Raw genomic sequence first — 21889 nt, 5'->3', positions numbered from 1 at the left:
GGCTGCCATTGTATGCTGAACAACCACATGGGTCCTGCCTAATGGTGGGGAGCTAAGGACGACAGCAGTGATGAACCCACCCCAGTCAACATTACAGAGAATCATCTGGGTGGGTATCCAGGAGAACAACACTGAGGGAGGGACAGGAATGTCGGGAAATGGTCACAACCACACAGGTCTCTGTGTACCCTCCAGGTTCTGCACGCCACACTGAAGTGGGGGCACCAGAGCTGAAGAGGCAAAGAACAAGCTGTGCCAGTAAAGTTTTGATGTCTTTACCACAGCCAGTGATCATTGTTCCACTTAATAAAGGATTATGGGTGTTGAAGTTGCCTAAGAGTAGGAATGGGGAAAGAGCTGAGATGGTAATGCTGACAGTACGTCCTGGGACATGACATCATAGGGAGAGAGATAAACCTGTTGGTAAAAACGGTAAAAACCTGACGTACCCATACCAGAACAGCCACAGCCTCAAATGGTATATCAAGAGGCACAAGTTCACTTTATACTGAGTCCAGCATATATCTACAAACTCCACCTGGTGCCCTCTCATCTTTGGTATGATTCCTGAAATAACCCTGGTAACCACGAAGGGCAGGGGGTACAAGTGCCTGGAAACCATGTTTCCTGGATGGCAACACAGATGCAAGGAATGTGCTTAAAACTGCCATAGCTCAGAAAAGTGGTGGAAGAATCTGTTACAATTCCACTGGAGGATAAGACACTCTTAACACTGTGGAGACACGAAGCGACTGGGGGGGGGGGAGAGAGGGTGAGGGCGCAGGTTAAGACCCAGGGTCATGTACTGCCATCAGTTTGGATCCCGTGTGCCTGGAGAGATCTGATGTCTCCGGTGCCACCGGGATCTCCACCTTGGCCACAGAAGGAGTACAAGCAGAGTCCAGTGGCATGGAGACCACAAGAGTTTCCTTCATCTTAGAGGGCTTCTTTTTTTCTTCTCGTCCTTTTTCTCCTTAGAAGATGAGAAGATTTCCCTGAATTAGTTTCAGGGATAGAGGAAGAACAAAAAGTCTAAAGGCCAGCAGTCTGTGGTTCCTTCAGCCACTGGTTGGCATCTGGCTGTGGAGCAGCAGAAACCATGGAAGGTAGAGTCCCAAGGGACCTCTTCCTAGCTAGAGGAGGATGAGGTGCCTCTGGCTGGGGGATGGGGACCTGTGTCCCCAGCAGGTGGAGAGCCATTGCTCCCAAAGTGCGTGTGATGTAAGCACCAGAAGTGGTCCCAACCACCTAGAAGGCAGGTACCAGTGGGCAGCTCTGAGGGCCCACTGTAAGAGGTGCAACAGAGGATGGCACCATTGGCAGAAAAGGCAACGACATTGCAGCTGTAGTGTAAGATAGTGTCATTTGTCCGTAACTAAGACACTCGTACTTTTTTTGTGGACTCTTGATATGTGAGCTTGTCCAGGCTCTTGTACTCCTTGATATTCTTCACTTGCTTACAAACAGAGCAGGGAGAGTGGAGCTTGCCACAGTTTACGCAGATGGGGGGTAGGGGCACAAGGAACATTCACGTGCAGCTGATGTCCTCTATCTTTGCAAACTAGGACAGCTTTGCATCGGGAAGACACATGTCCGAACTTCATACACCTAAAGCACCTCACTGGATGGGTTTCACGTCACACTGGTAGACCATCATATTGACCTTCTCAGGTAACGTACCACCCTGGAAAGCCAAGATGAAGACCCCAGTAGGAACCCTTGTTTTCCTTTGGTTCCCTATGGACAAGACGGATGAAATGCACACACTGTCACTCTAAGTTCGCCCCCAGCAGTTCATCAGATTGCAGAAGAAGATCACGGTGAAAGATGAGGCCCTGAACCATACTGAGAGTCTTGCGGAGAGTGACAATCATGGGAATGTCACACAACTTTCACAAAAGAGCAGTGCCTGTGACTAGGCAGGAGATGACATTTTAATGAGTATGAAACTGCTCTTCATCTTAGAGATGTCTACAACTTGATCATATTTGTCTCCAACGTTTCCCATAAAAAATTACGGCTTTGTGACCAAAAAGGCGTCCCTGTTGGTCCTGGTACAGGCCAGGTACTGGGGGAGGGGGAGGGATTTTACTCCTTATCATCTTTCCAGCATTCCTCCAATGGTGTGGCACAGGAAGGGAACGCACAAACAATGCGTTAAGGGCAGTCAAGTCAAGGCATTACAACCACGGAATGAAAAAGAATAAACAGAATCTATGCAGGATGGGCAACCCATCGCCAACAGACCCTGGGCAGGGGTGGAGGGTGGAGCGTGCAGGGAAGGGAAGTGGGGGGGAGGGGGGGGAGGGGGGCAGGCGGAGGGCATTGAGGGATCCTCCCGTCTGAGAATGTGACCACAGGTCAGCCAAGTGTGGCCAATGCAGAGTTAACAGAGGTCTGTGGTCTCCTTAACTGGCCTCAGTTTGTTTGAGGAGATCAGGACAGGCCAATCTGAGTTCCATACTTCCATCAGTCGATGGCACATAAATGACTAAAGGTCTGGCTCTGGAACCCTATTTCCAGAATTGGCATCCTGGTGACATCTGGTCAGCTCGTTCATTTCCCGAAATCCCAAATGACCACGAACCAAACAAAAATGACTGGCCACCCATCTTGATGGAGATCGTACTTCATCGTATCATATGAGGGCTTTCCACCTGAAGAGACTGCTGGGGCCGTGTGATCACCAGCGGGAGAAAGTTTCAGTCATTTCAGGTGCGAACTATCTGCCGTGGCACCACCCATTCTGAATGAGGGTTCTCCCCATGGGCACCACCCAGCCACAGCAACAGCTACTGATCAGTAATCCATTGCCAGGAGTCCCCGTGCCCCAGTCATGATGTGCCCATAGTCCACGATAGTCCATGGCGTATGAGGGGAATGTGCAGGGCAGGCACAAACAGTGTGATTCCTGCATTGTTGGGGGAGGAGGGGGGGGGGAGGGAGGTTACCATCGTGCAGGTCCTTGCACATCAAATCCAATAAGGGGGACCATATAATCACTAATGGACGGTGAAGAAAGCACCGGAAGTGAAAGTAAAAATCAAGATCTAAATCATTTAACAAGACCGCGCAGAGTCTGCACCAAAAAAGGCCATCCAACAGAAATGGCCAAAATGTAGGTTTGCAGCACAGAAAGAGGAAGCAATGCTGCAAAGGTGGGGACCCGTGGAAGCCAAGCATTTACTCGTCAAAAGAGTGGTGGGGGCTTGGGTGGAGTGCGATATTGCCACTACTGTTCACAATAGATATAAATGACTTGGTAAACAATGTTTATCCCTATGAAGCTATTCCCACACTATGCAGTTGTGTTCACAAATGCTATGCATACACAAATGCAATGCTTTTGGATATTTGTTTGGAAATACAGCTTCCTGCAGAGCTTGACAGATGACTCTGAACATAAATAAATGTAATGCAATAGGTATAAGTAGATGAAAAGATTCATTGCATGTAAAGTCAACACAGTGATTTTACTCTCCATCTCAGATTTCGAAGAACCTTGGCAGAAAGATACTCTGAAAACATATTAAGAAGAATTTCCAGTTTTATTAAAATAAGTCAACCCATTTCGAAAATATGGCAATGTGAAGTTGTTAAAAATTGCCAAAAAAACATCCCAAAGCCATAAATTCAAATTGCTGTAGCAACTCTCCTAATTAAACTAAAATGATTGGAGAGGTGCCATTTTGCAGCAATTTTTCGTGAGCTTTTCTATGATATACAATACAATATGGGTATACAAATTTGTAATTTATCAAAAAGAGCATCTTCATATTTCTTTTAAAAGAATTGTATACAATACTTCACATTAATGTTAACTAATTCCCTAAGTATGAAAGTGGGATTGTCATGGATTCATAGCTTCATAAAAGTTCAAAAATACAAGTTTCTCTAAAAAATTACATTTGCATAAAATTTATCAATTTCAGCAAAAATATACATAACTTTATTATTAACACATCTATGTACACATTTAAATTTACTGTCAACAGACACACACACACACATTTTTGAAATGCCATTTGCAAAACCTGAGACAAACAATGTGTGTTTTAAGGTTTCACATCTTTTTAAAATTTCCTTTTTTCACAGCAACATCCTCAGGAATTTGATATATTGTTCCTCTTGGTGTTAATGGGTTTATTTTACAAAGAAGACCATTTACAGACACCCATAGATTAACAGGTTTTGTAGGATATTCAGAAGACAGTGATTGGCCAGCTGGGTGAAGGGATGTTGACTTTAACTTCATCAAAACTTTCATCTTTTGTTACATCTACACTTACATCTAAATACACATTCCACAAGCCACTGTGTGGAGCATGATGTATGGTACCCTGTACCACTACTAGTCATGTCTTTTCCCATTCCACTCGCAAATAAAGCAAGGGGAAAAATGACTGTCTACTTACCTTCACTTGAGCTCTAATTTCTCATAACTTACCTTCATGGTTCTTACACAAACTGTATGCTGGCGGCAGTAGAATCGTTCTGAACTCAGATTTGAATGCCGGTTCTCTAAATTTTCTTGACAGTGTACCTCAGAAAAAAATGTCGCCTACCCTCCAGGGATACCAATTTGAGTTCCTGAAGAATCTCAGTAACATTGGGATCAGTAACAAATCTAGCAGCCTATCTTTGAATTGCTTCAATGTCTTCCTTTAATCTGACATAGGGTGGAGCCCAAACACTTGAGCATGTACTCAAGAATAGGTCGCTCTAGTGTCCTATATGCAGTCTCCTTTACAGATGAACAACACTTTACCAAAATTTTCCTAATAAACCAAAGTCAAACATTCATCTAGCCTACCACAATCCTCACATGCTCATTCCATTTCATATAGCTATGTAACATTATGGCCATATATTTAAATGAAGTGACTGTGGCAAGCAGTACACTACTAATGCTATATCCGAACGTTAAGGATTTGCTTCTCCTACTCACCTTTATTAACTTACATTTTTCTACATTTAGAGCTACCTGCCGTACATCACACCAATAGAAATTTTGTCAAACTCATCTTGTATCCTTAAACAGTCACTCAACTTTGACATCTTACCATACACAACAGCATCACCAGCAAACAAACGCAGATTGCTGCGCACTCTGTCTGCAAGATCGTTTATGTATATAGAAAATTACAGCAGTCCAACTGCAGTTCCCTGAGGCACTCGTGACAATACCTTTGCCTCTGGTGAACACTCATTGGTAAGGACAACATATAGGTTCTATTACTTATGAAGACTGAGCCACTCGCATATCTGAGAACCTTTTCCATATGCTCATACCTTTGTTAACAGTCTGCAGTAGATGATCGTGGTGGATGCTTTCCAGAAATCTAGAAATATGGAATCGTATCATGTGAGAAAAGGGAAAGCTACACTTCATACGAGCAGTGCATTCTAAAAACAAGCTGATTGGTGTACGTGAGTTTCTCAGTTTCATAAAAATTTATTATATTCAAACTGAAAACATGTTCAAGGATTCTACAGCAAACCAATGTTAGCGATATTGGTTAGTAATTTTGTGGGTCCACTCCTACATCCTACTTACATATAGGAATCACCGGTGCTTTGTTAAAACATATGCTAGTCACCGTTTCTTATTGCAGATGGCAGTAATGTATCCATGAATACCTCACAAAGCCAGTTTCTCTGGAGATTTTTGTGACTTTTGAAAGTAGATTCTTTCATATCTGAGAAAGTCTTCACCATCTTCTCCCAATTCACATCCCCTCACCATCACTGTGCTCTGCCAATGCACCCACTGGTCTTTTCTCCTTCTCTGCTCTTCTCTTTTACCACCCCATTCCTCCAAAGCATCCTGATGCTGCACCTGGCAGCCTTGTCCGGCTAACATTTAGTCCCTGCATGTTCCACCAGGCAGTGCTGACTACTCCTTCCCCTATGCCCTGGTATTTCTCCCCCTACTTGTTCCACTCCAGATTGCTGTTTACATTCGATGTGATACCTATGCATTCTGGCCAAAGAAGCCGGAGATAGAGGTCATGTGTGCTCCAGATGTGTTTGCTTGCATGAATGTGTGGGTTTTCTTTCCTGAAGAAGGCTTTGGCTGAAAGCTCAATGTGTAACATCTTTTTGTTGCATCTGTCTGAGCTCAGCGTGTCATCTTTATGTCGAGTATCAGTCTGTCCTTTCCATAATACTGTTGAGATTTGCCAATCTTTTTGAAGCTCTTGATGCTATCAGTGCTATCAGTATAAACGCATGTAACCTCTGTGTCTGTCTGTAAGTAGGAAACTGACTCTAAAGCACTCTTCTATAAATCCCTTAGTTTCAATGTACACTTCTTACATTGAAAATCTAAGTGTGCATATGTAATGCTTTTGACTGCCCAGTCAAAAAGTTGTTTTGGTGTAGGAATTTGGTTATCATATGGCCTCTGCAGATTTGCTTTTGTTGCTGCTCTCTTAACAGTCACTGAAATCATCAAAAGGTTGTTTTCCAAAAAATTCCATTCTGTTTTGATGCCAAAATATTCGTCATAAAAATGTAAGTTTACAACATTGTTCCCATTTTTTTTTTTTTTTACTTACAAATGGATGCATTGTTGCATGAGCACATGACCAATATCTCTGGGCCTCATTTTGGATCACAAAAGTGTAATTCTCACAAAAGTCACATGTAACAACATATTCACCCTCATTGAAGTTTTCCTTAACTTCATTTATGTAACAGCTTTTGCTGCTTAGCTAGAAAATCATGTGGTCAGTTTTTCAGAAAATAATTCAATAAACTTGGATGAGGTCTTCTGCATTGTTCTTAAGTTACATATGTCTACTGAAATCCACTGTCGAAAAGTGATATTTTCAACCATGTTATTATCAAATGCATTCTGTGGTGTACTTTTTGTTGGATCGTTTCCTGGGCAAGAACTACAGTTTCTTATAATAAACTGATGCTGGAATGCGTAACAGTTTTGCCGAACAGTGTTGATAAGCAGCCAATTCTCCAGAGGTTAACATATCGGTCTTAGCATTTTCTATCATGAGTTTGACAGTTTGATGTATTGAGCAAACATGTCATACTGAATGTTCCGCTTTGTCTTGCAAAATGGCAGAGTCCTGGCCATAGCTCTCCAAATTTAGAAAACCCAATCTTCATATCTTGGAATGTATCTTTGAAATTTTTATATGCTTATTTTGAAGTGCACAAAATATGTCTTTTAGATATCACTGTTATGTCTCCATTCTTCCCCTTCACAGTTAAGCAGATTCTCTTCCCACCATTCTCTACTTATTTCAATGATTCCATAAAAAGAGTTATATATTATTTGCACAACTTCTTGTGACTAATTCTTTACTGTTTTTGGTCAGAACTTTCTAATGCACCTCTTTCCTTCAAAAGTCATTTTGCCATGTGTACTATGCAGTTAGGAGCAACGAGCTCACATATTATCTTTCCTATATTCCAAGATTCAAGCAAAAATATGAGTAGCATTACTTCTTTTCTAATACTTGAAGAAAAATCCATTTTCAGATGACCTATGACAGATTATTCCAGTGACCCACATTCAGTTTCTGAGGAATCCTCTGCATTAGCAAATAGTTGTTTTTTCAAATGATAACCCAATTAATCTGCTTCCTACAGTTACCACAAATTTTTGATATCTTTGGGATATTAGGAAACATTACACACATCCAATTAGCCACATTTCTTAGCTGCTTTATATTTTTCACAGAATGATTAGATTTTTTTTTTTTTAAAGGAAGCAACACAGTAGTGTCTGATATCTTTTTTAATGAGCCATTGTATATCACCTCACAGATCTCGAGTAATTAAAATGTAGACATGTTTATGAAGAGAATATTTTGAAAAAATACTGAAACTATGAGTAATGACTTTGATAATAAGTTTTTACTTTCCAATACCTCACAAAAAATTAATGAAACTGTTAATAACCGACATCATTCACATTCACCAAATGCCACTAAATCAGTATGAGGACTGATCAGGGGTGTGCGTCTGTGTGTGTGTAGTTCAAATCAACTTTCCTAGAACATTTATTTTTTTAAAAACTTATATTTTTAGTCATTCTAGTAATCTAATCACCCATCATAGTCACTAGTTACAATTTAAACATACTACAGATACATTTACGAGAAAGTGAACATTTATTTATCGGTAAGTTATGTATATTTCTGGTTAAAGCTACAAATTTTCAAAAATTTAATTTTTTAGTGAAATATGTCTTTATGAAATTTTATTAAAGTGTGAAGATATGACAGTCTCACTTTCATACCCAGGGAACTTGTTAACAACAATGTGCATGTTGGATACAATTTTTTTGAAATTTTAAGATGTGCTCTTTCATAAATTAAAAATTTAAATTTTCATTTAAATTTGAAAAACAATTTTCATCTCAATTGTGTGTTGTGTTACATATCATAACAAACCTCATGGAAAATGCTGCAAAATGACACATCATTTTAGCTTAATTAGGACAATTTTTAAAAACTTCACATTGCTGTACTTTCAAAATGGGTTGACATATTTAAATAGAACCAGGTATTTTTCTTATATGTACCAAGTTTCTTCAAAATCTGAAATGGCGTGTTAGAATCCATATTAAAATTGTGTTAATTTGACATGGAATGTTCCATTCAAGTATCTAAAAGTACTTGCTCAGATCAGTTTTAAATGGATCATGTGGAAGATTTACACTTCCCACGGAAGTGTAATTCATGCACAAAAACTTGTCTTACAGAACACTTGTTCAACCAATACCTGAGCAGTGTTTGTCAGTCTGGGACCCTTACCAATTTAGAAAAATGGAAGAGAGAGAAAAAAAGAGTCAAATAGCAGAATGATTCATCACTAATTTGTTTGGTCACCATGGGAGTGTCACAGAATACTCAACTGCAGTGGGACCTTACTCACAAAATATCAAGATCCCTCCTTCAACAACAAGTCAAGAATTATAATACCTCATCCAAAAAGACATACTCAATAGTAACCTCTGTGTTGCCATTCAAAGAATTCAGACCTATACAGAGAGCTACCAATGATCTTTCTTCCCATATAGGCTACCATCTATGAAAGGAATACTGGTATCCTACACACTCTACCGCACAAAATATGTTGTGTTGTGGAGTACAGATGTAGATGAAATGGGCAAAAAAAGAAAAAGTAAATCCAACTGTAGTTATCTCCTATCTTTTAAACCTCATGAATAGACATGGTGAACCAATTATTGCTCAATCACAGCTTGCAGAAACCACACTGGCTCCCAGAACGAAGAGTCAGTCAGATTTCATAACTTAAACAAATTAACTATAGCAACATATGGCAGGACATACTTGTTCTGTAGTAACTTTTTAATATTGGAATAATGTCATTAAAATTTCAAAATATCACTGAAATGATGTGTCCATGTGATAGATCATATTCAATCTTGTACGCTCGTACTTCATTACTTTTAGTAATTTTCTAACTATAAGAATGCTATTACAGATATCAATTATTACTAGGTGGTTGAATACCTAACAATTGCTTCGAACTCTTGCAAATAGTGCTTCTACTCATGCAATAATGTTAAGCTCAGCCAAGCACAATTTAAATTTTATGAGAGCGATTAGGGATTAGTTAAAAACACAATACTACACCTATAAACCAATATCATAAACACAAAGAGAAATGAGCTTCAAAAAAATGAACAATAGATGTCATTAATAACACAAAAACATCAGAAAACTAAAAATCAACAAAATAACTGGACCACCATGGGAACAGAGAGTATTACGTAGGGCTGTTCTAGTTATTGATGCCAGCAAATATATTAAAAACTTGAAAATAGCACAGCAGATTGAGAAAATTGGGATTTCCATTGAAGACATAAATGTAATTATGGAATGCTCAATATATATAAAAAATATTGTCATAACATATTAGTTGGTTTCTCCAACTCACAAACATTCGTCTTACATACTAACCTATACTTTTGGCTGCAGTACAATTCAATCTATTACTGCAATCTCCTTTTTTTAAAAAGGAGATTGCAGTAATAGATCGAATTGTACCGTGCTGATGATTGGAGCAGCAGTAAAAGCAGAGGAGATTGCAGTAATAGATCGAATTGTACTGTGCTGATGATTGGAGCAGCAGTAAAAGCAGAATGGGAGTATCATAAGCTGCAACATACTCAGCAGCTCCACTAAACTTACAGTACATAAGACTAGTGAACAACTTGATATAAGCCTCCACACACAAAAACATATTGTAAACAAAACACATACACATAAAACATACAAATAAAAACATCGCAGATACTATCTAACAGGATAAGGTGTGATGACACACTTTAAAGAAAATATCAATGGCTCATACTGTTCAATAAAGACAGCTATTTTACTATATCAGCTATTATAACATTCTCTAACAATATAATAAAACTTTGAATTTAAAATGTAATCTAATAGGACCATCTGCTACTTATCCAAGGCATCTGCAGGAACACAGCAAACTAAAAAGGAAATCCCCCATTTACAGAAAATAAACATTTTTAAGGTCATAGCACACAAATGTTAATGAATGTATTTTACTTTTATGTTAAGTATACACCAGAATTAGGAATTAACTGAAGCACTGGATATCGCTTCACCAACTCTCAACCAAACTTCCTAACCTAACTGTGACCTCAGGCTGCATTGCAGGTAAGTCTGTCTCCGTAATTCTAAAACATAATATAGACACCACCAAGGAAATGTTGTTAGTGTTCTGGTTCCTTTGTGTTAGTCACATACCACATCATTACAATATCGATCAATAGGATCAATTGATCTGGAATTAGCCCCTTCCTGCTTGCAGAAGTGAAAAAGTATAGTCCTTTCTTTTTGAGATATGTGTACTACAGAATCCTTCCACATACGCTGCACTTAAACATACTGACCTTGAAAAAGGAACTTTCAATGCTCATTAGACTATCTTCTCAGAAAATATGTTTTCATTAGATGGATTAGCACCTAAGTTTTCTAGATCTCTCTGTTCAGTGTATGTTCTGTGAAAATTTCCTGGCATCTAAAGAAATTTTGGCCAACCATTTTTCTGTAACTCGGTAACTTACCAATAGATGTGGCATTCTGATCCTTTTTTGTAACTGCTGCCCCACATTCTATTACATTCCACAGCACAAAATTTCATGTTGTAATATGTTAATTTAAAATAAAATCATTACCTTTTAGTCTTCGCATTAAATCAACTGTCACCATCTTTTCAAATAATGTTATTGGTCTTGCTCCAAGCATCCAGAGATACAGTAAACTACCAATTACTTCTTCAGGTTGATTCCGGTATTCATGGTGAAGCATTCTTTGTTTAATCTGAGGCACAATTATTTCATCAAGGTCTCTCTTATCTAAATCACAACCAAGATAACTCACGGCCCACAAAAATCTAGTTATATCCTTGGGTCTTGGATGTTCAGTTAAGTACGATCTGAAAGAAGTCTTAGTGCCATGCAACACCAGGTTTTTGAGGCACTCACCAATCAAAGTTGAAATAAAATCACGTTCATAAAAACGAGCTTCGGCATAGAATGCAAGAAGATGAACTTCTGCAGTAAAGTTCATAGTACTTAATACTGACTGGTGTGACATTATCAGTTCAATGATGTTATTCATCAGATGATTATCATGATATCCTGCCTGTCTAAGAAATTTTATTATTGTTGTAAACACATCAGTTTCCAAGATAATATTATCCAAATCATTCTTAAATTTTTGAGTTACTGCAACAGGCAGGCTTAAATCTTGAACCCTTGTGCTAGTTTTGTAGATTGCATTTAGAACAATGCACAAATCCAACAGTGTCAAGGAATTTACTATTTCTTGACAGTCACAAGCCATAAGTGCTTTCCTCATTAACTTTGTGTTATTCCTCTTTCCAAGACCAATGAAAAAGACACATAGCACCCACTGCTGAACAGACAAAACTCTGAATGTAAACCAGAGCTTCATTCTATTAAGTGTGCGTGAATAAAATAATAACTGTGTTATTCTGTTAGGGAGACAATACATCCATCCATCCAATACTTTAAGAATGTCTTCAGGACTCATGTTTTTAAACCTCCTCCAAGATTCAATGTCAACTTGTTCCCAGAAACGAATATTTTCGATCCTGAACAGCACGTCTCTACAATTTAACAAATATAAAAATAATGGAAACTGTTCGGTTGTCAATTCTGATAACACTTTTTCACAATCCTCATAGTTATGTTCGAGTATACATTTCACATGAGTTAAGGCAGATGTTTCTAATTCCACAATATTTTTCTTGTACCTATAGTCGGCACGAAAATGCTTTTTAAACTTTTCCTGCATTGTGTATACATGTGTGCTACTACATTTCTGTCGTATCGCACGTACACATTGCCACACCACCACACGCATCTTCCTTCAAAAAGTTTCATTCATTTCAGAATTCCAACACACGTTTCTGCTACAGCTACACAGTTTCATTCGTTCATTGCAACCAACATCTACACTGTAGCTACAACTCCAGTACACCACGTTTCAAATGTGCCTAACTTTCTCTGTCGCCCATGCACTGCCGGTGTGATAACACTCTTTTTTTGTGACGCCAATTACAATTGCTGTTATTCATAGTAATATGTTTATTTGCTGCATCTTTAGCTCAGAGTATTTCATCTAATCTCAAATAACTCTGTTACAGCAATTACGTATTCAACTTGGAAGGGTTATGGCGCTGAGTCACTGAGATTACGACGAGTGCAAATGAGAAGTTTACAACAATGTACCAAACAAAAAAACCTGGAAAGTTACTGCAATCAACTTCATACACTTGAAAGTGGGGATTTTTGTTAACCGCAATCTAATGTTTGCAGCTCTGTAAACAGACGAACGGGCAAAGGCAAAGATATTAGTCACAGCGTGTTGACAAAACAGCAGAAAGATGTGACACAATGTGGGGCGAAAAATTTTTGAAAGGGCGATATATGTAGTACAAACAGTGAATAAAATATGAGACTGAAAATACATTCCAGTAAAATATAAGGTATGTTGGTCAATTAAAGCATACTGCTGTCAAATAAGAAACACATTAACTTCCTTAGCAGAAGGTTTGATTTTTTTTCCGCCTTTGAAAGGTACCGGTTTTGCATTTACGACGGACAGCGAATGTCAAGGTTCATCTTGTAAATTATTTTATTTTTTGGATTTGTCGTAACAGAGAGATACAGCATTTTCCGCCGAGCGCCTATTTTGATAAAGCAAGATAGTCTTCGCAAACATCTGTTATTTGACACCACAGAAATGCCATTGTTCAACAAAGTATTTTAGCCTTCGCAATATCTGTAAAAATATTGTGTTTTTATTTATATTTGACGTACATTTTAGCTTCGTTTTAGTAGCGTTTGGAAAAATTCTTACCCAGATTGTAATTTATGAGCCCTATAATAACGCTTATCAACTTCACAATAACGCAAAGTTTAATTTTCAGTTTGGAACCACAAAAAGTCTCAATAGCAATAGGACAAAATCAGTTTTGTTGACTTCAGTTTTGGTGTGAACGAAATCAATTCACAGTGACAAGTGTGCTAGCTTACTCTGCCACCTGGCGTTCGGGAGGGATAAGCTGAAAGACGGGCTATTTAAGCAGGCTGCTGTGACACTAGAGTGTCAGTTGAACGTTTGAACAGCGCATGGTGCGCAATGTCAACTGCTCTGCAGCTCATATAACTGACATTCATTAATTGTGCGTGCACGTTGCTAAGTTTTTGAAGGTAAAATATTATTCTGTCTGCAGTAGTTGTTTCCACAACGCGATTAGAGACAGATATATGAGCATTCCTTTTGAAAATAAAATTTCATGTGAGAATTTAGAGATTCTTAAATTGTTGAGTGCAGTGATGAGATAAATAAATTAAAGCCAGCAGATTACATTAAATAATTATTACTGTATAGTCATTTCACAAAACCAAAAATTATTCATCATTGAGAATTAATTATCCAGCAGATGACAGTGAAATGTGTAATAGAAACAAGAAATAGCATGCCGTGATATGAATTTTCATATTATTCTTGTAGGTCCTGAACATCTGCTACCATTTACTATGTCAGGAGATAGCCTGAACGAAAGTTTGATCGAGAGACTCAAACAGTTCTCAGCAAGACCATATGACAATATTGAAATCATTCGGTCAGTGACAGCAAGGCTTCATAGCCAAGCAGCTTCACAGGGTAAGATGAGAAAGTAATACTTTTAACATGCTATTACTAGTTTTCTTTAACGATGGATAACAATTTAGAATGGAATAATAATACAGTTTTTGGCTGATACTCTCTGCAGCAACTAATTAGTTTTGCTTTAGTCTTGTTCTTCACAACCTGTTGTTATTTTTTAATACCACTTTTTTCCTCAGTTCATAATAGTTGTATGCTTTGTGGCTGACATTTTCACAACACACACTTCACTGTATGTAAGATGAATGGTTGACTAGAAAATGTTTAGAGCCCATAAGTCTTGTGAAGTGATAAATGATTAATTTGTTTTATGGTGGAGAAGTACAGAAATGAAACATACAAAAGATAGTGACAGTTTACAGTAACAAACTTCTGTGCTTCAAGCAAATGTTAGATACACACAAACAAAGGACTCATAAAAGTTCCCTGAAAATGCTCCTTTTATATTTCAAGAATTTTTTAGTTGTACACTATATTACTGTCATAACTTTCCCCATGAAACAAACATCTAAGTCTTACAATCAATTTAAAAGCTACATCCATTTGCGTCTGCAAGTGGATAGGTGTACTACTTTTCATCCTATATTTCTGAGGTAGATCTATATTCATTCATTCACTCATGCACTGCATTTCATGAATCCCATCATGAAGGAAAGTCTTCAGGAATGTGGAAGAAGTCAAATTGTATGGTACATTAATTGGCAGATGCAAACACTGCCAGCTACTTCTGTAGAGTATACAACAACTAGTTGTAACTAGAACCAATCTAGTCAGACTCATAATTATGAGAGTTACTACTTAATTATTTTAGGTACTAGTCTGTAGTCTTGGAGAAAAGCAGCTGCTTTTACTTTCGGAAAAGTCACTGTTCCTTATATATTATTCAGTTGCTCTTTGTCAAGAATTCAGCGTTTAATCTGAATGAACGTCAAGAGTGAGGATAGTTCATATCCTACCCCTCCAGTAAAGTCGTGATACTACTGTTTTTTTTTTTTTTTTTTTTTTTTAATACGAACATTCATCAAGCACTGGTATTACCCCTTAATGTAGATGTAACAGTTACTCAGTCAAAAGTTTTGGCAACAACAGATTTACATCCAGTGTCCCATACTTTTCAAAATGACATGAGGATGGGGACAGATGACCTCAGCAGTTTGGTCCGTTAAGAATTCACACACACACACACACACACACACACACACACACACACACACACACACACACACAAAGAAGAACATTTAACATAATACGTTAGCTGTTAGATAAGCAACATTTACATTATTTCAGTGAGTTGCTCCTGATATTAGCCAAGAGCATATGTTTTATTACATTTCTGTAAGAACTATTGCAAACTATTCACTTATAGGCTAATTCAAAAGCTACTAGTTTTGAGCAAAGGTTTCTTTGTTCCAATAAATAATCGAGCTGCTGTTGATGTTCTACTGTGTATTCCTTCATTGCTTATGGCAAGTAAATGGATGTTTTGATCTTTACAAAAATATATCTTCATAATTGGAGGACTTCAGAATGTACTGTGCACTGGTGTTGCACAAGAATGATGCAAATATTTGGTGATAACTGGTATCTCAGAAGCCAATACTAATTTAACGGTAGTAGAGGCTGCAGTTTTTACTGAAGCAGAATAAATGAAAGTGTGTTTCAGTCTGAAATATGTTGTTGTTTGTACCATAATCCTTAAGACTTTTCAGTTGAGTTTAGTTTGTATCCTCATATTATTTGTTACATACTGGATTTGAATCTGTAGCCAAAGCAACAGATAACTTTCATGTCAGAATTAAATACATAAAATGGTTGAAATACCAAAAGCTGATTTGGATATTACAGTGCTCGTACTGATTGAATTCGAAATGTTGGAAAATTTAGAGCTGACTAATGTTGTAAAAATCTGTTTACAATGATATTATGAGGCTTTTAATTCTGTTTTGGAGTTACTGCCATCAGATGCAAGGGAGATCACTGTCGAACTTGATTATGTGCTGATTATATTAACTGCATGGCTATTACTGGAACTGCTCTTCATAGGAATAAGCATTGTTGGACTACATATTGTTATAAAATATATTGCCAGATTAAAATTGTATATTGTAATGAGAGACTGCAAATGACGCTAGCATTTTGAAGGGAATGTTCTTCTGACTGAGCATCCAGACATAACTCTTGGTCCATCTTAGTTACTCTAGTAGGTCACAAAAGGGAACTTCTGCCAAGAGCATAAAATTGGAGAGAAACAGTGTATTGAAACTGTGGGAGGAGAAGGAAAACTCAATTGATAAATTGATAAATACAAAAAATGAAAGAATGGTAGATCAATATAATGTGCTAAGCCTTTTCATATTTTACAATGTCTTGTGTCTGAAGGAACAGAAATTGTTGATTCACTGCTGTATTAAATATTACAAAATTGATTTTTTGAATGCAAATTCTATGACATCAGCTGTATTATATATAGATATGCTAATTATTAGTAACACATGGAAAATTTATGCTGGTCTTCGACTCGAACCTGGCTTTCTCACTTACCATGAGAAGTCGCTGTAACCACATCACCTATACATGCATGCTCCTCAGACTGATCTAAACCCCCATATGCCATGCTGTCTACATCCCCTAATGCTCATAACATTACTTGGATTCTGGCTATAGGGAGAACGAGACTACCTGTTCATCATCGTTTGGCCTGTCTAGGCTTGTAATACATTTTTACGTGTCTGTTCCTTCAGACATGCATGCATTAGTGAGTGTATACTTTGAGTAGACCTTTCCCAGAGCATGCAACTTTTTGGCAGACCTGTGACATGGACAACGTTGCAGCCCTAAATAATCTTTCTCCCCCCTGGTAATTTGCATCTGACTGTTCTTAGACGATTCTACACAAAAGAATGGTGATTGAGTGGCCACAAGTGTAGAAAGCTTTGTAAGCTTACCTGTTTTGTATAATGAAAGGTGCAGCAGCTCATATTAAATGAGAATAAATGGAAGATGATGTCTATAACAAGAGTGACCTGATAGTGTCAGATTACAAGGTTGTGTAGTGGTGAACATATTGACCACGTAGCATCATATAAGTACCAGTGGAAAAATGCTCCAGTTGGAGCACAAAAAAGGTGAATATGCTCATCTTTATTAAGAGACTCTGACTGAAATGTGGGGTAACAAATACATCATTCTACTTCCTTAACACCTTTAAAAATGTTCACAAAAATATTGGCATGTGAACATATTCACTCTCTTTTAAACATGCAACTCACCTTTCCCACAAGCTCCCCTAACCCACTGGTCCATCACTGTAAGAGGCTCATACCCATCCACTCCCAACTGCCTATCCTCTCTCTCACAGATTTGGTCCAACTCTTAGTCATTCTCTTTGTGGCTCTCCAGCTGTCACTGTCCTTCGTCTCACAGCCACAGTTGACTTCGTTCTGTCCTACTGCTACTGTGTACTGTCGCTGTCTCCCTCTTGCTCTGTATAGCTGGTGCTTTCTAATTCAGTCCTTGCCACTGCTGCTGTCTCTTCTCTCTCTCTCTCTCTCTCTCTCTCTCTCTCTCTCTCTCTCTCTCTCTCTCTCATTATCATTTTTAAAGACTGTGTCTCATTATCACAAGTTCTCACCCACTTCCACTCTCTCCTTCCCTTTATTCCTCTCCCATTGGAAAAGACTCTCTCTTTTACTAGAACTGTTCTCTCACTGTCAGCTATGTTAAACTGTAACTGAGTCCCTCTCTCTTACATTGCTATTGTCTCCTTTCCTCTTTTAATAAAGAGGACCATATCCGTCTTTTTGTGCACCGATAGGAGCATTCTTCTGCTGGTTCCCTTCCTTTCCGTTGCCTCAGCAGGGCATGACTCTCATATGAAGAGAACTTTGTGTTAATAAAATTTTGGTAGTTTACTTGTGTGAAACTGAAATAATGCAAAACTAATTGTCCATGTCAGACCGGATTTTTTACGTGCACTAAAATTTCGCATAGGCTTTGGTGCTCCAACGTGGGCTCCACAGAACTGTTCTGATGATGATAACGGAGACACTTTACATCTATTTCTCCGTTCTGCGTCACTTTATAAGCTACTTTTTCGCCTCACACCGCATTTTACGTGCACAAATAGGATGACTTTGTATCTCGGAAACGGATAAATATATCTAGAAAATTTTAAAGTTTCTTCGAGATCGGAATCTTAGGACTATATCGTAAAAATTACAGCCATTTGCTGTGCCATCAAGCTCACCGTAGACAACATCAGATGCAAAAATAACCAACCGTATGTTCAATTTGCCTAAGCAAGCGGACCCTGTATTGTACGATAGTGACAAGAAGACGATCCTTCTGTTTGGTATATGAATACTGCGTAGCTTAGCCTGGCCTAAGGGCTATCTAAAACACTTGACCTGCCTTTCTATCACCAACGAAACCCGAGGTATAAGCACTGGAAAATCCCGTTTTTATGCCCGATTCTCTGTAACACGTTGGTCAGCAAGCTGTCGCATACATACCGATTTAGGATAGTACCGAGAGGCCATATGAAATGGAACGAACACGCAATACTCGAATTAGGAAAAGCGAATGAGAGACTTTAGATTTGTTGCAGGGGTTCTGAGAAAGTGCATTCTGTCTGTAAAGGCAGTTTCGTACAAGATGACAGTGCACCAATTCTGTTAATTGTTCCACCGTCTGTAGTGCTTGTCAACATAAGCTGACGAATTCAGAGACGTGCCATGCCGGAATAACCCATATGAAAGTGTAACACATATGTTCGGAGCCATTTGATGGGACTCTTTCAAAGAAAAGTGACTAGCTTTCGTGAAATTCTGTGTTACAAATTTAGATAACACGGATTCGAGGAAGACCGCGACCGTTCTGCCACCACGTAGTGTATCTCGCTTAGGGAGAAGAGATTAGGGTGGGTTTAGAAGCGTGTAGACAATAGTTTATCCATCGCTCAGTACACAAATGGAATAGGATAGAAAACATTAATTAGTACGATATACCCTCCGCCATGAACTGTACAATTGTTTGCGGATTGTTTGTTGCAGTACAAGCAATACTGCAGAATATTTGAAGAAGCAGTTCTCCTGTTGGACCTTAAATTAGACGGGATTCCGTAAATCAAAGAAAAACCACAGTACCCAACTAACTTAAGTGCGTGTCTGTTGAGTTGCCTAACGCCTCCAGGCGAAACAATTTTGGTTGAGAAGCCATATTCTGTTGCAAAGGACGGGTGAGTGGCAGGTATTCTTATCCCCAAGATGAACATGTGTACCGTCATGAATGTTTGGCCTTTTGCTTCGACCAACTTAATGGTTTAGCAACACCAGTTTATACATATACCCAGTTTCTAACTGTAATATTTGTCTTCTGTTAAATCTTTTACAAAAGATCATACCTCTTAATGAGTACATCATGAAAACATTTTTTAAATTACGTGAAATACTGAAAATCTGATTTTTGTTGACCCTGGCAACCGTTAGATAGGCATCCTGCAATTGGAACCGGGTGTATTTGGTTAATCGTTTCGGAAGTTGATGGTAGACATGAAATGATATCGCCGACGAACACGGTTCGCGCAAATAATCGAATTTCGGCGAAGTCACGTGGGCGTTCAGGAACCTGAGCGGTTCTTTCCGAACAGCTGACAGACAGGTTGGACATGCCATTTCTGTTGTGTGGCCTGAGGAAGGTTATACACACACAAAAGAAGTTTTGCATCCCCTCGGTTCAGAGGGTTACGGAACGTGTACAGAAAATTGGAATAGAGATCAACATGCTAATGAAAACAACACATTGCATGTTGTACCACCATACAGCGAGACCTTCGGAGGTGGTAGTCCAGATTGCTGTACACACCGGTACCGCTAATACCCAGCAGCACGTCCTCTTGCTTTGATGCATGCCTGTATCCGTCGTGGGATACTATCAACAACTTCATCAAGGCACTGTTGGTCCAGATTGTCCCACTCCTCAACCGCGATTTGGCGTAGATCCCTGAGAGTGGCTGGTGGGTCACGTGACTCCATAAACAGCCCTTTTCAGTCTGCCCAGTCATGTTCGATAGGGTTCATGTCTGGAGAACATGCTGGCAACTTTAGTCGAGCGATGTCGTTATTCTGAAGATGTGCACGATGAGGGCGCGAATTGTCGTCCATGAAGACGAATGCCTCGCCAATATGCGGCCGATATGGTAGCACTATCGGTCGGAGGATGGCATTCACGTATCGTACAGCCGTAACGGCGCATTCCATGACCAACAGTGGCGTACGTCGGTCCCACATAATGCCACCCCAAAACAGCAGGGAACCTCCATCTTGCTGCACTCGCTGGACTGTGTCTAAGGCGTTCAGCCTGACCGGGCTTCCTCCAAACGTGACTCCTACGATTGTCTGGTTGAAGGCATATGCGAAACTCATTGGGGAAGAGAACGTGATGCCAATCCTGAGCGGTCCATTCGGCATGTTGTTGAGCCCATCTGTACCGTGGTGCATGGTGTCGTGGTTGCAAAGACAGATCTTGCCATGCCAAGTTCCGCATCATGCAGGCTTTGGCGCTCAGTTTGAGTCGTAACACGACGTCCTGTGCCTGCACAAAAAGCTTTATTCAGCAGTGTGGCGTTGGTGTCAGGTTTCCTCCGAGCCACAGTCCATAGGTAGCGATCATCAACTGCAATAGTAGCCCCTGGGTGGCCTGAGCGAGGCATGTCATCAACAGTTTCTGTCTCTCTGTATCTCCTCCATGTCCGAACAACATCGCTTTGGTTCACTCCGAGACGCCTGGACACTTCCCTTGTTGAGAGCCCTTCCTGGTACAAAGTAACAATGCGGACGCAATCGAACCGTGGTATTGACCGTCTCCGTCTAATACGCGCTGCTCTCGCATGGTTGTTTACATCTTTGGGAGGGTTTATTGACATCTATGAACAGTCAAAGGGGCTGTGTCTGTGATACAATTTTCACAGTCAACGTCTATCTTCAGTTCTGGGAACTAGGGTGATGCAAAACTTTCTTTGATCTGTATATTATAATCTACAAAGAATCTCTCTCGTTCTCAAATGTCCATTCTTTTCAAATCTGCTGGTAGTAGAAGTGTTTTTTTTTTTTTTTTTTTTTTTTTTTTTTTTTTTTTTTTTTTTTTCGTGGAGAAATACTGATGCCTTCTTGCGAACTGCAGTTACGTGTGCAGTTACCTGAAGGTTTTCACCTATTATTACTCATAGGCTCTTTGCTGAAGGAGAGACGTTGGTATTTGCCTCATTTAGGTTTAAAGTTGGTAGGGATTTTCGATAATTCGGGCTAATGAGCCTAGAATGACAACCAGTACCGCTACGGTTTCGGATAGATATTCTCGATAGCTGTCTTCACTTTAATGGTTTTGCACTTACATACAGCTGGAAGTCATCAGTCTACGTGTGGTATTTGCAGCAAGATGAAACTAATGACACATCAGTGACATTCAGTGAAAAGAATATAGGACCTAACACCGAACGTTGGGGGACGTCGGATACTACCTGTCTCCATTGGGACTGTATTACACTGCACTTCGCGAGGAATATAGGTTCCTGAATTTAGCAAGTAAAGTGTCGAAGTCGACATTGTCGAAAACTTTGCTGACGTCGAAGCAGCACAGTTATCTCTTGTGCATCCACAGTCACATTCAGG

At 39.2% G+C, this 21889-nt stretch overlaps 2 protein-coding genes across 8 annotated transcripts in view; one reads left to right on the top strand and one right to left on the bottom strand.

Moving 5' to 3' along the window:
- LOC124798591 overlaps positions 1-12703 on the bottom strand; it is a 44758-nt gene extending 32055 nt beyond the window's left edge. For all 3 annotated transcript variants that reach the window (XR_007016959.1, XM_047262057.1, XM_047262056.1), the window contains exon 1: positions 11198-12703. Coding sequence is in view for 2 of the 3 variants with exons in the window: in XM_047262057.1 (XP_047118013.1) it covers positions 11198-12410 (1213 nt within the window). In the remaining variant the exon portion in view is untranslated. The remainder of the gene's footprint in view (positions 1-11197) is intronic.
- A 206-nt stretch (positions 12704-12909) lies between these two features.
- LOC124798456 (cytosolic carboxypeptidase 1-like) overlaps positions 12910-21889 on the top strand; it is a 503581-nt gene continuing 494601 nt past the window's right edge. For 3 of the 5 annotated variants that reach the window (XM_047261879.1, XM_047261878.1, XM_047261875.1), the window contains exons 1-2: positions 13645-13762; positions 14067-14219. In XM_047261879.1, the coding sequence (XP_047117835.1) occupies positions 14093-14219 (127 nt within the window). In that variant the 5' untranslated portion in view covers positions 13645-13762; positions 14067-14092. Of the gene's footprint in view, positions 13036-13644; positions 13763-14066; positions 14220-21889 lie in introns of those variants that run through there. The other 2 variants (XM_047261876.1, XM_047261877.1) reach the window with 2 other exon arrangements.

Source organism: Schistocerca piceifrons, chromosome 5, assembly GCF_021461385.2.
Source record: "Schistocerca piceifrons isolate TAMUIC-IGC-003096 chromosome 5, iqSchPice1.1, whole genome shotgun sequence".
NCBI lineage: Eukaryota > Metazoa > Arthropoda > Insecta > Orthoptera > Acrididae > Schistocerca > Schistocerca piceifrons.
Note: the sequence above shows the minus strand (reverse complement) of the source record. Positions and strands in the feature narration are given on the sequence as shown.